We start from the raw sequence: 18,057 nt of genomic DNA, 5'->3' as shown, positions 1-18,057 counted from the left end.
TGGCTTTCCCAGGCATTTGTCGATAATCCCGCTGTTTAGGAAACGTAAAAAGAGATTTAAAAATATGGGCTTCCCTGGTGGCGCAGTGGTTGAGAGTCCGCCTGCCGATGCAGGGGACACGGGTTCGTGCCCCGGCCCGGGAGGATCCCACATGCCGCGGAGCAGCTGGGCCCGTGAGCCATGGCCGCTGGGCCTGCGCGTCCGGAGCCTGTGCTCCGCAACGGGAGAGGCCATGACAGTGAGAGGCCCGCGTACAGCAAAAAAAAAAAAAATATATATATATATATATATATATATATATATATATATATACCACAAAGGCTAAAACAGCAAGTCTAGGCAAAAAAACGCAATCAAAATTAAGACGAACAAATAGAGAAACGTCAGTGAAGAGCATCCCAAAGGCCGTGGAGAGCCTGAGGGATTTGTCTTCTCCAGCGAGGGGCCTTTGTCAAGAGGGGTCAACCGGGAGCAAAGAAGATCGTGCTGTGTGATGAATTTGGAGCCGTGAGGCTGCGACCAGATGCGTGGAAAGGGGGGCATCAAGCTGATGTTCTAGTCAGATTCCCTGGAGCCCATCGCACTGTAAATTCAAGAAGCTCATAAAAGAAAACCATGTCTCAGATCTACAAGCTGGGCAGGCCTGGTTCACCAGCGAGGCCAAGCAACATTCCGTAGAGCCGCGAAGCTGCACGGAAGCAGAGTTATGTCCAGAGGCGTGTGTTTGATGGGAAGGCCCCTGTCAGCCTCCGGGATCAAAGCTTTTCAGAGGACAGGCGAGCATCGGCTGCTGCGTTGTTTTTCTGCTTTTGCTAAAGAAGGGATCGCCTGCCATGTCTGAAAGGCATCCTGGCCCCTTGTTCTCTCTCCCTCCCTTATCCGGCGGCCCCTGGCGATTCTAATGGCTGCCACCCGTCTTGTTGCATTTCTGTTGTCATAGGTGCGAATCTGTGCAGAAGTTTTCACAGATCCACAGTGAAATGAAAAAAATAAATAATGATGGGGAGAACATGTTCATAAAGCTTTACTGAGCCTTGTCAAGAGCTTTCACCCTGAAGTTAGGTCCTTTCTCTCTGTGGCATATGGGTAAATGGCCTTTCTTTATGAAATGATGCTAGTTACAGGTGAGAAGTTTTTATTTAAAAACCCTCTGTTGGGCCCCGATTTCATTTTTTGTTCTGGTTTGTGAAACCGGCAAGTCTGGGAAGGATTCCCTGCTTGACCTGTCGCCTCGCCCCTGGGCTCCTTTAAGCCGAATTAAAGCCTTGCTTCCCTTTGAAACCTTCGTCGCGGTCCCCAGTGATGAGCCTCCCTCTCTACCATCTCGGGACCCCGCGTGGACCCTCTGCTGCAGCGGGCTCTTCAGCTGCCTGACCTCACAGCCCGTCCGTCCTCAGTCCTCCACACCCCTTCCTGGCTGCCTTCCTGGCTGGAATGTATCCTGCGCCCGCCTTCGTCACCTGTATAAACCCGCGTCTGCTTCAAGGCCCAGCTTAGGTCCCCACCTTGACGTGGCCCTTCTCTGCTCCAGCACGATCGCTCCGTCACCTGCCCTCGGGGTAGGGGGACTCTGGACCACCAGACTTCTGATGCTCTGTGCACCCCCAATCCCCTCGCACTGTAACTAGCCCACAAAGCTTATTCAGAAACCGGTAGGTGACTGGCGGGGTAGATGCTCTGAGGGCCCTTCCGAAACAGCAGCTTTCCTGGCCGGCCCTATGCGAGCCCTTCAGCCCTATTAGTGCCTTAACGTAGATGCAGCCACTCGTCTGAAGGCACAAATTGAGGACTTCCAGGGCTGAACTGTGAAACTGGGCCACTAAGATGCCAGCTTAACCCTCTGTCATTCTAACTGCACTGCCTACAAAGGCTACTCGTATTTTTATTTTCCAAAGAACCAAAGGCTAATAGGTTAGTGTCTGAATGTGCCGCATCCGATGCTCTGTGGCCATGCACTCAGCATCCTGTGATGAGAAATGCCTGCCCAGCAGGACAGGGAACGTGGGGTAGGCCAGTGAAAGAGCAGAGGTTGGAGGAATGCTTTCTGCAGGAGAAAGGTGACAGGCCTGCTTTAGAGTGAATGGAGCTGGAAAACATAAACCAGCAAAGGGGTCGATACAGGGCAGGTGAGCGACAGCAGCAAGAACGAATCAGCAGCGAGCTGGCAGGTGAGCGACAGCAGCAAAAACGAATCAGCAGCGAGCTGGCAGGTGAGCGACAGCAGCAAGAACGAATCAGCAGCGAGCTGGCAGGTGGCGTCACCTGTGGAAAGCTGCCGTTCTCCACTCCAAGCCAAGCCCTGTGATTTACAGAAGGGCTAAGGGACCTGGGTCCAGTGCATGAAAGTTCCAGTTACGGCCCCATCGTGAGATGCAAAGACAGCCAGACCAAATCACCTGACTGCATCTTATTTTCATTTTTCCATCCGTAAAAGGGGAAGGGGGTGGGGGCATAATGCAGTACTCACTGCCTTTTACGTAGGAGCATGCCAAAGGATGTTAATTTATTTTTTCAGTTTTTCTATAGCTTCTTTTTTTTCTTCCAGTGTTACTGAGATATAATGGACAGACAGCAGTGTGTATGTTTAAGGTGTCCAGCACAGTGATGGGACTTCATACGTCAGGAAACGATTATCACAATAAGTTTAGTGAACGTCCATCATCTCCTATAGATACAACATCAAAGAACTAGAAAATACACATGTTTTGCTTGTGATGAGAACTCTTGGGATTTTCTCTTTTTACAACTTTCATGTATAACCGACAGCAGTGTTCATTCTATTTATCACGTTGTACATTGCATCCCTAGTACTTACTTATCTTAGGGTGTTCATTTCTTTAAAACACAATAGCTTATTTTTCATCGTATCCTATGAGACCTGCAAAGCGCTGCAAGAATTATGTCCAGGTTAAGATTGCACTTTAAGCTGGTTTGGTCAGTAATTCTGTAACTCTGCTTTGCTGCATAAATAAACCTATGCTTGTTTGTTTCAGAGTAATAATTTCTTCAGAAAAGCAGTTTGGGTTTCTTTCACTGCTGCCTTAATCTGCTGGGGGCATTTGGGTCGCTGGAGGGGAGGCTCTGCTCTTTCACTTCAGCTCTGCCTTTTATGGGTCCAAACAATGATTACACTCAACGGCGCATTTTCTCTCTCTCTCTCTCTCTCTCTTTCTCCATCCGTCGCCCGCCTCTCTCCTGAGTGCCCGTTTCTGCCGCTGGCGAAGCAGCAAGGCGAGTTGTCAGATCGAGTCAGGCAGACCCACGGTTTGAGTGATACTGTCCCCACTGAAGTAACGGGCCCTGGACAGACATCCGTCTCCTTCCTCCTTTCTGCCTTCCTAGCTCCACCGTGACATTGGCCCTCTAGATTCTGCTTCGAATTCCTATAACCACATTTTTCAAAGCTAATTTTTACAGTCTAGGAGCCCTCTCTCCTTTTATTCCACAGTATCATTTCAGTCCTTTTTTCTACCCCTTATTCCCTTGTCGCCCCGTGTTTACGCCCATTATTAGGATCCTCTTCACTGTTTTCCCTCCTCTGGTAACTTGTCTCACTAATAAGATTCTTTCTTTCCTAGTTCTGCATCTGGGCTTATTTTAAGTCGGGCATGGTTCAGGTCTCCATTTCACTTAGACCTTTTATTAATGAAGCAGCCGTAGTATTAATATGAAATCCAATCTTAAGTATATTTTTTGTCCCAAGGAAGTCTCTGGTGTTTCATCCAGAATTTACATTTTTTTCCCTTTCTTCAAACCACTTTGTCATTTTTGAAATTTTCTCTGGTGCTGCCACCAATAGAAAAGTCACCCCCAAAACCAATTTTTTTTTAGTAAAATGTTGTATCTGTAATGCATATTTATGATAATAAGATAGCTTTCTAAAATATATCCTAACACTTAAATTATAGGTGCCTCTTATATTTATATGCTAAAAAAAAAGTGAGGGTATCATAAAAAAGCAGTCATTAAATGTCAGGAAATATTACATCTCATTTCAGTAAACATGATAAATCATCATTCAAGATATCACCCATTCCTACAACATCAGTGTAGACAAGGTAGATTATCTCCACCCCGCCAACATTAAGTCCCAATTTACCATTATAAAGTATGTCAATCACTGAGAAATAAAGTCTTTAGAAAAGACCTTATCATATTAATTTGTTGAAGATGTCTCGGGATACCAAAGGAATATCTTTACATATGCAGATACATACATGCATGTGCATATACTGCTTTACAAAATTATATATATATATTTCCATATTGCACTGCCATAGAGGGCATAGGTTAGTAAAACTTTCAAAAAGGATATAACAGTGAATTAAATCGACTTTATAGAAAATATGGAGGAATACTAAGAAATTTAATATCCGCAAACATGTTCCCTTTGAAACGGCAAATTAGACGTGCAGGAGGCACTTGGTCACACTTCAGAGGATCACGTGCTGCGGAGACGAGCCGCTCTGTTTACTCCTGCCCTCGCCGGCGAGGCTTTTCTGTGTTAACCAGGCCTCCGATCACTTCAAAGCGTGTTTGAAGTCCTCACTGCACAGCTCGTGCACAAAGACAAATATTCTTCCAAATGTGTGCAGCTACTGTTGCTGCAGACTCTCTCATAAGTAAGAAGAACCTGCAGTTTCCTATTTAATGCCGAGTTCATGCCTCTTTTATTCAGCTATGACAGTGAAGGTCGTCTGACAAATGTGACGTTTCCAACCGGAGTGGTCACAAACCTCCATGGAGACATGGACAAGGCCATCACAGTGGACGTCGAGTCATCCAGCCGAGAAGAAGACGTCAGCATCACTTCGAATCTGTCCTCCGTCGACTCATTCTACACCATGGTTCAAGGTAAACACGAAAGCAGAGCTTTTAGTGGCCCAGTTTAAAATACTACTGGTGGGGCTTCCCTGGTGGTCCAGGGGTTAAGACTTCACCTTCCAATGTAGGGGGTGCGGGTTCGATCCCTGGTCAGGGAGCTAAGATCCCACGTGCCTTGGGGCCAAAAAACCAAAACATAAAACAGAAGCAATATTGTAACAAGTCCAATAAAGACTTTAAAAATAGTCCACACCAAAAAAAAAATCTTTAAAAAATAAAATACCACTGGCACCCAGGTAGAATGTGGCAACCCCCATTTTATGAGGTGAACCAGGAAAGAGAAGGTGGAAATATAAACCCCTAGAGATATCGATGAGATAGTCTAGTGTCTACGTGTAATGTTTATTTAGTAATATATACATATATAAAATCACATAATATCTAAAACAGTCTGTTAACCTAGAAATTATGGTTTTTTTCTTTCCCATTTAATAAAACAAGTTAATTCCCACTCTTCATTTGCATCAAAAGGCCCTTTTTGCATCACCATCACTGCCATGGAAGGACAGCAGTGTGAGCTTTCTGAATCTGTGCATGATGCAGTATTTGAATCCACATCTCATGCCATCACTGGAAATTATATACCCATATGTGTAGTAGCTCAACTTTCCATTTTTTCATTCAGTCTGTAGGTATATATGTCCAATAACTCCATGATGGAACCTCCCACCACATTCCTTTTTGATGTAATCTTGAAAAGTCCTGTTTACAATGACAATTGCAACTGTGGGGTCATTGCTCTAAGACTCATTGGTAAATTTGAGTTAAGCTTCTCTGACTCTTTTTTTTTTTTTTTTTTACCAATTCAGGTAATCTCTACAGTCACCTAAAATCAGTATTGCTTGAATTCATTGCTTCCCCAAATGGTCCTATATTATTCAAAAATTTTAAGTTGAGGCAATAGCCTACAATATGAGAGGGTGTTTTGTACAAAATATGACTTCCTTAATTTATTTGTTTGTTTGTTTGTTTGTGGCTGCATTGGGTCTTTGTTGCTGCGCATGGGCTTTCTCTAGTTGCGGCGAGCGGGAGCTACTCTTCGTTGCGGTGCGCGGGCTTCTCATTGCGGTGGCTTCCCTTGTTGTGGAGCACAGGCTTAAGGCACGCGGGCTTCATTAGTTATGGCATGCGGGCTCAGTAGTTGTGGCTCGCGGGCTCTAGAGCGCAGGCTCAGTAGTTGTGGCGCACGGGCTTAGTTGCTGCGCGGCATGTGGGATCTTCCCAGACCAGGGCTCGAACCCGTGTCCCCTGCATTAGCAGGCGGATTCTTAACCACTGCACCACCAGGGAAGCCCGACTTCCTTTTTTTTTTTTTTTTTTTTTTTTGGCGGTACGTGGGCCTCTCACTGTTGTGGCCTCTCCCATCGCGGAGCACAGGCTCTGGACGCGCAGGCTCAGCGGCCATGGCTCACGGGCCTAGCCGCTCCGCGGCATGTGGGATCTTCCCGGACCGGGGCACGAGCCCGTGTCCCCTGCGTCGGCAGGCGGACTCTCAACCACTGCGCCACCAGAGCAGCCCCCGACTTCCTTTTTTAAAGTCAATTTCAGGGGGAAATATCTCCTTATATTTTTGGTATAGAAGGTACAGATATTAAATCGTTTCAAAACATCTTTAACAAAAGATATAAGGATGAATATTGGGAAGATGTCTTCTAAACCCTTGGAGGTGACACATCAGCCTCTGAAAAGAACACATACTTGGTTCTTTGCAAAACATCTACTGGAGGTCGAACCTTCATTTATTTCATCAGGCAAATAAAGTAGAGAAGGACTTTAAATTCCCCTAAAGTTTGCCTTTAACATTCAGCCGAATCTGTTACAGCATGAGATGGCAGAAATCAAAGTTGTTTTGTTATTTTCTAAAAGGATATCATTAAGTACTTTTCATTCCATTATAAATGGAGTCCAGTCAATGTTTTAGAAATTTATATCACTTCTAACCCCACAAGCGATCCGGTGTTTAATGCACACCTATAGTTCGTGTTTTCTGCTGCTTGTTTTCTAGATCAGTTAAGAAACAGCTACCAGGTTGGTTATGATGGCTCCCTTCGAATCCTCTATGCCAGTGGCCTGGATTCGCACTACCAGACAGAGCCGCACGTTCTGGCCGGCACGGCTAACCCAACAGTTGCCAAAAGAAACATGACTCTTCCTGGTGAAAACGGTCAGAATTTGGTGGAATGGAGATTCCGAAAAGAGCAAGCCCAAGGCAAAGTCAATGTCTTTGGTCGAAAGCTCAGGGTAAGTCAGTGTCAGAGCAAGGTGACAGCCACCCGGTCCTCCGTGTCATGCAGTGGCCTGTCCATGAGGGCAGGCCTAGGACTCATCTCCTGTTCACGCTCAGGGTAACACCTTACCTTAGAGCATGAGTTACAGCCAACATCAAGCCATTAGATCGCTCCTAGAAAAAGCCAACTATTTGAGAAAAGTGTTTTCTTAATACAGCTTTGATTAAAAATCAGTTCTTCTCATAGAGAATGGACTTGAGGATATGGGGAGGGGGAAGAGTAAGCTGGGACAAAGTGAGAGAGTGCCATGGACATATATATGCTACCAAACGTAAAACAGATAGCTAGTGGGAAGCAGCCGCATAGCACAGGGAGATTAGCTCGGGCTCTGTGACCACCTAGAGGGCTGGGATAGGGAGGGTGGGAGGGAGGTGATGCAAGAGGGAAGAGATATGGGGATATATGTTTATGTATAGCTGATTCACTTTGTCATAAAGCAGAAACTAACACACTATTGTAAAGCAATTATACTCCAGTAAAGGTGTTAAATTAAAAAAAAAAAATCAGTTCTTCCCTGGGAAATTAGGATAGTGCATGTAGCACAATTCCAAATAGCCTGGATGGCCAACAGATTCTTGTTTTACTGATATTGCCCTAATAATCTTACGCTTTTCCTTTACCCACTCAGGAAAGATAGCTTCCTAATGGGATGGGGATGGGTTTGAGTTGGATGAAATATGAAAAGTATTCCAGATCATAAATATGTATCTTGAAAGAGGTGGGTTGGCCTTTGAAAGGTGGATCCTTCCTTTGCATTCTTAATATTTTTAAAGTGCAGCTTAGGCACCTAGAAGAGGACCAACGTCGGAAACCCCCGCCACCTCCTCCCTATTGAAGGGAAACCCAACTGACGTTATTGTTATGAGAAGTGTGATGACATTGCTGATTAAGCTAGTGTAATTGACCTTTGCAAAACGTTCTCTGTGTTGCCTTGTTAGGTGTTTTTATTCCTCCCTCTCTGATTGTGGGCCAACTAGATCTAGAAAGCAAGCTGTGATTTATGATAGCTGTTTGGTAAAGACAACATAGATTAACTACTAAAACACAGGTTACAAGAAACCACCTTCAAACCACTATAAACTGAACCGGATTCATTCTTTCTATTAGCAAACAGATTTTCATTTATCAGATAAATGTAGATAACTATTCCTAAAATTACTTCCCTTGCTGTTTAAAAAAAAGTTACTTAAAATCAAGGAGAGACAAAAAACATGGAGGATACCATTCATGGCCTTTTTTCAGCACCAAAAAATGGTTAAATTATTATTATTATTATAACAGGCCAACATTATTTCCCAGGACAAGCCCTCGTGGTAAGAAACAGCTACTACATATTGTCTCTGGCTATTTCCAAGAAATAGAAATGAAGTGAGAAAGAATCCGTGCATCAAATACAGACTATCCAACTCACAGTTATATTCTAATTCCTCTTCAGTTGCAAGGCAGGGGTTGGGACTCTAAGTGCACGATCTTCTGGAACCAGTGTCGTGCTCCCACTTCACCCGTCTCCCAGGCTATGGGAGCCTGGATGCCCTAGCTCCAGGGCCCTGCACCAGGAGTTCCGGTGGATAGGAGCCGGGGAGGCTGGAGGGAGGTTATCCTGTGAGAAGGGCCAGAAGACGATGCAATGGAACCTCAGAAAGAAGAGCAAGATCAGGGGGCAAGTAACCTGATGACAAGAAAACAAGCTCCAGGCTCGTTCCGGGGTCACTGTCAGAGGGTCTTGGTCTGTTACCAGAGTCAACGCCAGCCCTGGCCTTTTCTTCTGCCGGAACAAGGAACTGAGCTGCCTGCGTGCCGGTCTGCTGCTACCACTGACTGCTGCCCCTGGGCCCTGCTTCCTTGGGTCACTGCAAACTGGGAGCTAGTTCACAGGCTTTGTCTTAGTCAGCTACCCCTACAGCAGGTGTGGTGTGCCTGTACACACACATACACACACGCACAGAGTCACACGTGTACTTGGACACGGGACTGACTGCATCAAAAGACACAAAGGTTCTGCTCACATTTGTGCTCAAAAAATATGGGTTCTAGATCAGGCTCCACTTTTTTTTTTTTTTTTTTAAATTTTATTTATTTATTTATTTATTTATGGCTGTGTTGGGTCTTCATTTCTATGCGAGGGCTTTCTCTAGTTGTGGCAAGTGGGGGCCACTCTTCATTGCAGTGCGCAGGGCCTCTCACTATCGTGGCCTCTCTTGTTGCAGAGCACAGGCTCCAGACGCGCAGGCTCAGTAATGGTGGCTCACGGGCCTAGTTGCTCCATGGCATGTGGGATCTTCCCAGACCAGGGCTCGAACCCGTGTCCCCTGCATTGGCAGGCAGATTCTCAACCACTGCGCCACCAGGGAAGCCCCAGGCTCCACTTTTTACTAATAATAAATCTTATAGGAAAATCCTAACATCTGTAAAGCTCATTTTCCTTACCTATATGATGATATCCATATTATGATGGCAGTAATATAATATTGTCTAGATAATATCCTGACCTTATGACACAGACGTGATATAGATTAGCTGTATTATGGATAAATATAATTTGCCTTACCCTGCCGCTATCTCACACAATTGTTACAGAATCAAATGAGATCATGTGAAAATCCTTGAAAAATGAAAGGCATGATTACATATTCTGTAACCCTAACCCAGAGAATCTGAACCATGGGCACAAACAGTGGGCATCTATTCCCACACAACAGATGGACAGGAAAAATCTGGTTAACTCACTGGTTACGGAAACATAGGAAAGATTATGGGAAATGCTTTGCCCAGAAACTGACCACGTAACGTGTGGCCCACTGTTCTTTGAGACAAGCTAGTCTAAGTGCATCCTTCTTTTTCCTTTTCAATACTGATTTTCTAGACATAAAGGAATTAAGAAGAGTAGAGGAAAAGAGGAAAAAGCCGATTTTAAGTCTCTGGTTCTCAGTTTCTGAATGAAGAAAACACCTCCCTTTGGGGAGGAAGAGACCAGTGCACACAGGCATGAGTGTGCGTTTCTTTTTAAATAGCAGAACGACAATGCCTCAGCAAGTCATTTCAGAAAATATACTATTTAAAACGGCCTGTTTGTTCACACTGAAAGGAGATTTCCAGCTGCTGTGTGTGACGGCTCACACAGAGACAGTGCCAAGATCACAAGGGAGGGCTGCGTACTTTCAAGATAAGATTGGCTGTGCCATAGCTCGGCTTGCTAACTTCATCCTCTGTGGATTCTAAGGGAGGAATTCTAGGGAGAAAACAATGGTGTGAAAATCTGGTTGGACGACCGGACCTGGAATCTGCCAAATTAGGGCACAGAGGAGGAAGGAGGTGGGTGACGCGTGGCCACCAGGGCCTCTGAATCCGGAATCAGAGTCGGAATCAGCCCGAAAAGCCGCCCGTTTTTACTCCACCCTTTCCTGAAACAGAGGACGTCTCCTCTCTTACCTTTCATTATCTCCTAGCAGAAACGTCTTTTCATTGTTAAGTTACTGGCCTAAATCTAGCTATGGGCCTGACACGGGGTGGGCACTCAAACATTTATTCAATAAATGAAAGAACGAGAAAGAGCCAGCCTGAGGACTGGGTTATTTCATTGCCTCTGGATCTCCCTCAGAGAGAAGTTGTAGGAATAGCAGCACAGCCTTGCACATGTTTGACTGCAGGAAACCTAACACTCAGTTGAATAGATCACATGGATATAATAGGTATAACGCTAGACGGAGTGGTTTAAAAAGTAAAAAAAAAAAAAAGACAAGGAGTACAAAAGGAAAAATTATACAAGAAACGAGCAACAGGAAAAGCATTTTCTGTGAAACCGCATTAAGGGAAAAGGGGTTGGATACACAGGGATAACCAGCAGAGAGGTGGGAAAACAGAACAAAGATGAGACAATTCCTTAGCTTACTTGCTTGTACCTACATTTTTTTTTAAAAAGACATGCATAATAGTTGCTTGTCCTTGTCTTACAGTATTTGGTAAACAGTCCTAATTTTTGTCAGTGTTGGACTTTAGAACCAGCCTTTGATCAATTCCCCAAAATTGTTATGGCATCCTAATAATAATAGTCATCTTCTAAACTTGCCCAGAATTCTGATGCTTAAAGGAAAACGTTTAGTGGATTACGTGAAAAAGAAATTCTCGAAACCTGAAGGCCGAAAGGGTGTTTTGAGGCATATGCGTAAATATGATAGCTTATTTAACGCTTATTATGCCCGTCACGTTTGTGTGACGTCCTGTGTCTCACTTTCGTCTGACTGGCAGGGCCTAGAGTGGGATGCTGCAGAACAGTTAGCACTTGCTGACGTGTGGAGGGGACACAGAACCGCCTGCAGACAGTTGATGTTCTAACAAGGACACCAGGAAGTTGAGATAGTGTCACAAACATTCTGGATACCTGAATACGGTCTGACTGTGCTTTATGTCGTCAAACATATAGACATTGTTTTAACCTCTTCATGCCTCAGTTTTTCAAGCATTACAGAGGGAAAATAACTACCCACTTCCCGATATCAAAGGGACGTTGTGATTGATTGCAGTCATGCTGCACATGGTCTTTAGACATGGGGATTTTCCATGCTTACTTAAAAGAAACGCTGTGTATCACAAAGGAGTTCATGGTGAGCTCTTAGCCAGACACAACATTTGGATTCATTTTTATGTAGCTGGAGGTGTCATAACGATCAGATAGAAGGTTTTTCATCTTAGGTGAACTACTCAATGTAACTTGATATTTTTTATGTTAAAAATATTTATTAAAAGGCCACTGGGGCAACAATGCTGGTCCTCTATGATTGTCAAGAAAAAAAAAAAAGTTTGCAAAATAGTTGTGATTTCATACAGGTGTAGTTAAGCAGACTATGTTCCAGATGGAAATGTCCCCTGACTTGTGCATTTTGTCTGTAACACCCAAAGGAGAACGTGCGGGCAGGTTGGAGAGGGACGGAAAAAAACAAAACATCTGTTAGTATCTTCTGAACTGGTACCTATTGAATAACAGTGGCTGGTGTCTGGAAACAGTAAGAACAGTTAAAACCTTGGCTTGTGTTGTGAACGTGGAGAAAAACACAGCCACATTCTAATTCTTTCCTCGTTTCTTCGGTTGGAGGACACAAGAAAGGCATTTGTCTGGATAAAAAGAAAAACGTTAACTGCTATCCAGATGTTTGGTCTCGCGGTGCTTCTAGATGTTTCCATAGGGTGACATGCTTAGTGTGGCAGCTCACACAATGGCAGCGTTAGATGTTCTCCTGGACGCTTTGGTGTTGTGCAGCCAGAGTCCCAAACCAGAGAGACCAATCAGAAGCCCGGTAGTGGGGTGCAGGCATGCAAAGAAGGGGTCCCAGGCCTGCCTTCTGGCACTTTTCCCTTCCTAACCAAGCAGTCATGCCAGATCCACAGAGCAGATTTCCTGTACTCTACCCATAGGAAATACTGCAGAGGCAAAGGAGGGTTCAGGAAGGCAATAAAGACTCAAGATACAAATTAAAATGAATACAAGTAAAACGCAAACAGATGGGGTACGACTGCGGGCTGCACAGTCCATGGAAACTAACTACACAGGCCATCTCGCTTGGCTATTCGTAGCCTGGAATAACCTGAGGAAGGAAAAAGGAGGGCAAACCTAAACACTCTGTTGTTTTGTTTTGTTTTTTAAATCACAATGTGAGAAAAGCAAGAGCCCTAGGAAACCATTGAAATTGTGTAAAGCCTCTTCCTTAAGGCATCACAAGTGTGCAAATAGAAGCTGAAGAGCTGGATTCTGCCAGTTCAGTATTGAGCTATTTGATATCAAATCAAATCTGTAAAACTACAGACTTAAAAAGACATCCTTGTAAGCTAGTAGCTTCTTTCCAAGGTACACAAAGCATCCTGCAAACCTAAACTCATAAAGTCTCACAACATTCACAGAAGGCCGAGCAGCTATTCTGTAGACATTTCCACTGGGTAAAACAGAAGCCCGGAAAGCCTTCAGCTGGCTGTTCAGAATCATATAAACTCACTGAAAGCCCAGGGCCTCGCTGCTTCTAGACCTTGTGGTGTGTGGAAATGGGGCTTTCGGACTCCTGGCTGCCTCGTCCGACACAGGTACACACCCCACACCAACACATACCAGCTGCTCTATGGTTCGAGGGGTTTTTCTTTTTCCTGCATCAGCTGGATCTGCAATGATGGAACTGAAACTTCAGGGCTCCTCACGTGCATCCAGGGCTCTGCTTTCTCATTCGTTGTGAATCATCTGGGTGCTTCCCCGGCACCCTGACCCCGACCACTTTGCCTGTTAGGCATGAACTTCTTTTCAGCTGATATCTTTACCCTTCCGTGGACTTCACAGTTTTCCCCTTGAAGAGCTAATTGGAAAAGTTTAAATAAAGGTTAAGGAGAATTTTTTCATGGGACTTGTTTAATGGCCATGATACAAGGCACAAATTTTTATTCCAGATTTTACATAAATATACGTGTATATTATGTATGTACATACATATATGTTTACATATATTGGTGTGTGTGTATAAGTGGTGTGTGTGTGTGTATAAGTGGTGTGTGTGTGTATAAGTGGTGTGTATGTGTGTGTGTGTGTAAGTGATCAGCTGGAACTGTCTGTTTTGAAGGTTCTAGCTAGGACATGGTCAAGTAAAATTAAGATTTTCCCATTTAACTTGTAACAATCCGAACAGTTAACAAGCATTTTGGTATGGACAAGCCACCATCACCACAAAGGTGCAGTAGAAAACCAAAGAATGGACTGGCCCTTGTCTTCTGCAAACACTGTAGACCATGTGTAAAGTAGAATTTAACCAAGGCCACATGTCCACCACAGTAACAGATGCTGGCTGATGTGTGCCCTGGACCACAGACAGTAACAGCCAGATGTAGTCAGAGATTCTGGACGTGACACAGAGACCCTACGACAACAGCACGGGGCTAGATTTGTAAAGTAAGCACAGTGGTCAGACTGTGTAGATGTGGGAGTGAAGGATCTGAAGTCCTTGCCAGTGAACCAGATGTTATCAAAGAAAAAGGCATTCCAAAAACTCGTGACACTGAATGCACTTAGCCAAAAACAAGGATCATGTTTGTAACCTCCTGCTACTTAAACTAGTTAATAATTTACAGTAATGTGGGTTCCACGTTATCTGCTCTTCGAAGGGCTAGAATCACATTTACCACCGTTTTACTTAATGTAGCCATGATTAATCTAGTAAGCAATTATTTCCCAATGTCTTCTGGGCGGGGCGGGGCAGGGATTTGAGTAATGTGCAGAGATGTCAGGTTTACCACCTTCGTATCTTCTGAGCAAACTTTAAAGCAAATGCATTTCGGCATTTTTCTTATCAGTTGCTTAAGGTTACAAAATTTAATTGAAAAGGTTTTGAACGAATGCCAGGCTGTATTTCTGCTTAATGAAACCTTTTAAAAGAGCAGTTAATCTACTGCCTTGCACTTGTACCCAAGAAGTTGCTAAATTAGTTTACTGACAAAGAGAATCAATCATCATAAATGGTGTTTAAACAACAGTGTGGACCCTGAAGAGTAATAAGGGGCTGGTATTGGAACAGCATGATATATTTTATCATCTTGTTTGTGTGGTAACAGGTTAACGGCAGAAACCTCCTTTCAGTTGACTTTGATCGAACAACAAAGACAGAAAAGATCTATGATGACCACCGTAAATTTCTCCTGAGGATCGCCTACGACACATCAGGGCATCCGACTCTCTGGCTGCCAAGCAGCAAGCTGATGGCCGTCAATGTCACCTATTCATCCACGGGTCAAATTGCCAGCATCCAGCGAGGAACTACGAGCGAGAAAGTAGATTATGACGGACAGGGGAGAATCGTTTCCCGGGTTTTTGCTGACGGGAAAACATGGAGTTACACGTACTTGGAGAAGGTACGCCTGCACACAGAGGGTAAACACAGGGAAGCAATGATCGGTATTTTCCAGCAGCCACCCAAGCGCACTTCCGGGGGGCCCAGTGTCACGTGACTGAGCCCCGTTTGTTACTCTGAGTACCCACATGTAAGTCACATCTGTAGAACACTGATGAATTTCTGCATTAGCCACGGTGTTTCTCCTCAGTTAAGTTCTCCTCTCCGAGACCCTTTTATGTGATTTATGCTGTAAACAAACAAGCCACAACAGCACCCACCTGCCAACCTCATACGTCAACAACATTCACAGATTAGACCTTGAGCTTGTTAGTCATTTGTAAATCATCTCCGTGGGAGCTTTTTCATTTGAGAAAGAGCCTTACACATTCGCACAGTTAAAGCTGTCAGTTTTGCGTTGTTGCCCGCAGAGCTTCGACATAACCATAAAAAGCACATACACCCTACTTATGCATTAGTAACGAAAAGAGGCTGTTTTTTAAAAAAGGCACACGTCTGGTCCTCTGTGGCCTCTCCCCTTTCTTCTGCATGTAAAGGGAACCCATTCTTGAGACCTGTGCACAGCACCAAACAAGACTTCAAGTTATACGTGTGCAGAATGCCAGGTCGTAGATGCCAGGTTTCGGGTAGTGACTGGGGTCAAGAAGGAATGAAAGTAAAAGAAAAAAGGAGGAACTTCCCTGGTGGTCCACCGGTTAAGAATCCTCCTTCTAATGCAGGGGATGCGCGTTCGATCCCTGGTCCGGGAACTAAGATCCCATACGCCACGGGGCAACTAAGCCCACGCACCACAACGGCTGAGCCCGCGTGCCCCAAGGAGAGATCCCATGGGCCTCAACTAAGACCCGACGCAGCCAAAAATAAATAAATAAATATTTTTTTAAAAAAAGAGAGAGAACAATGGAGGAAAAGACCACCTCTCTGTAGTTCCCTCTGAAGAAGTAGAATCCACCAAGAAGCATATTCATGGGAGGTTTCACCTGCCTTTGACATGCAGGTTCGCACGGGTTTTGCGTTTGGGTGCCTCTCAGCTCAGTGCACCCGCACCGCCAGCAGCCACGCGGCAGCTGAAGCACAGACACAGCTCCCAGCCTCACTGCGTGCCCCTTCCTGGGTTACACAGAATAACCCTGTCCTCCGAACACTCAGGCACGTCACTGTCGCGCCCACTCGCCCCGTGGTGTCTCCACCAGAGATGCTCTGGACCTACCTCTCCCCTGCACCTGAGCCGTCCTGGCTAGTTCCTCTTCCTGAGGACCAGTTCGCATTCAGAGTTCACCTTCAGGCAGCCTGCTAACTCTAGAGTGCTTCCAGCTACTACCTTACTTGCCAATTTCTCCTCTTGCAAACCCGCCTATGTGCCCTCCTTAGAAGAGACGCACCCCTGAGACAACAGAGGAGGCCCATTAGGTGACAGTTTCCCTCCAGACTCGTCATCACACGCTATGGTTAGTCCTCGGCTGTTATTTGTTGAGAGACCACAGAGTAAGCCCCCTCCACACTTACCTTCCTGGGAGCAAATCCCAACACCTGGAAGGTATCTCATCCTGCAACCTACAAGCCCCGAGACAACTCCTGCCTGAAGTTGCTGGGAGAGGAACACTACTTCATTCTGCAACACTCTTCCCACTTTAAATTAAGCACATTACAGAGAAGAGTAACAGAAATATAAACTCCCAGACCGGGAATTCCCTGGCGGTCCAGTGGTTAGGACTCCGTGCTGCCGATGCTAGGGTGTGGGTTTAATCCCTGCTCGAGGAACTAAGATCCCACAAGCCGAGCAGTGAGGCCAAAAATAAATAAATAAACAAACAAAATAAACTCTCAGGCCCCCAAAATTGACAGTAGTGACCATAATGTGACTGAAAAATCTTTAAAGGGAGCAAAGGGGCATGTCATTGGTAAGGGCCACTGTCACAAAATGACACCAGCAGTGACCGAGATCACGTCCATGTATCAACAGGGATCAGAAAAGCCAACGAGCACTTTCTTACCATCTCTCTCTCCCAAATCTCTAAAATCCACCCAGACTGTTTCCATTTCCTCGCTAGGATAGGCACCCTAAGCCAAAACTTACTCATGGCCAAGTAAGGAATATTTTACTACCTACCGTGAGCTGAGATTCTGAATGACTGCAGCACTGGGTCCTGGGCCTGTGTATTCAGCAGTAGTCCAGGCTTCCTTGGAAGGCTGCAGACCATCAGGAACAAGTCTCAAGACTTTTGCCGCTGAGTCTGCGCACAAAAATTGCCCCTAGATGTGCCCAGAGAGGAGGTTCTGCAGAAGCGTTAAGTCAGGCAAACTGCTTTTGAAAATGGTGGACGATAATGAAGCAAAGAATGAGCATTGGACACGGGGTTATGCGTTTCTATGTCGAAAGCAAAGAGCGAGTCCCGGTGCAGGGGGTAGGTGGGGAAGTGGGCTCGTAACCTAACCACCTCCCGGTTTGGCCATCCTTCCACTTGGTCTAACAGGTTTTAGAGGGGGGCTTCCTCAGAGGATAGAACCGCCCATGCACTGCACCACGGCAAGAGCTACCTAACCAGCCTCCAGGTTGGCCTTCTCTCACGTTGGCCTAATACATTGTCTTTTGTCTTTCTGCAATTACTTGCAAAATATGCAGAGCTTATTTTTATTTATCTATCTATTCACCTCATAATTTAGCACCAAAGCAAGTCTGTAGCCCAGGAACCGTCCTCCCCGCACCTGAGGTACAAGTCGGATTTGGTTCTCACAAAAGGAAATTTCAGAATTCAGATTTTCCTGTCATTACAGATGCCATTTAAGAATTCGCAAACAAACAGACAAACAAAATATCTGGATCCATATTCCTAATAAGGGCATTGACAGCTCCCATTCACCGAGTGATTTGTTTGTAGCAGTGTTTGTTGCTGTTGACGCTTTAGGTACACGTGATCCATCTTAGGCTAATTTTATGTTTCTTCTTTATAAAGTAACGTTTTGAATGCTTTGCTGCTCCCCCAAATGCACTGGAAATTAAAACATGATTT

At 45.0% G+C, this 18,057-nt stretch overlaps 1 protein-coding gene across 5 annotated transcripts in view; it reads left to right on the top strand.

Annotated features, from left to right (window-relative positions):
- Positions 1–18,057, top strand: part of TENM3 (teneurin transmembrane protein 3) — a 323,385-nt gene that overhangs the window by 295,914 nt on the left and 9,414 nt on the right. For all 5 annotated transcript variants that reach the window (XM_060086155.1, XM_060086154.1, XM_060086153.1 and 2 more), the window contains 3 exons: positions 4,679–4,854; positions 6,890–7,125; positions 14,751–15,047. In XM_060086155.1, coding sequence (XP_059942138.1) covers positions 4,679–4,854; positions 6,890–7,125; positions 14,751–15,047 — 709 coding nt within the window. The remainder of the gene's footprint in view (positions 1–4,678; positions 4,855–6,889; positions 7,126–14,750; positions 15,048–18,057) is intronic.

Source organism: Mesoplodon densirostris, chromosome 20 (assembly GCF_025265405.1).
Source record: "Mesoplodon densirostris isolate mMesDen1 chromosome 20, mMesDen1 primary haplotype, whole genome shotgun sequence".
NCBI classification, from domain to species: Eukaryota; Metazoa; Chordata; class Mammalia; order Artiodactyla; family Ziphiidae; genus Mesoplodon; species Mesoplodon densirostris.
This window is presented reverse-complemented; position numbering and strand designations above follow the sequence as displayed.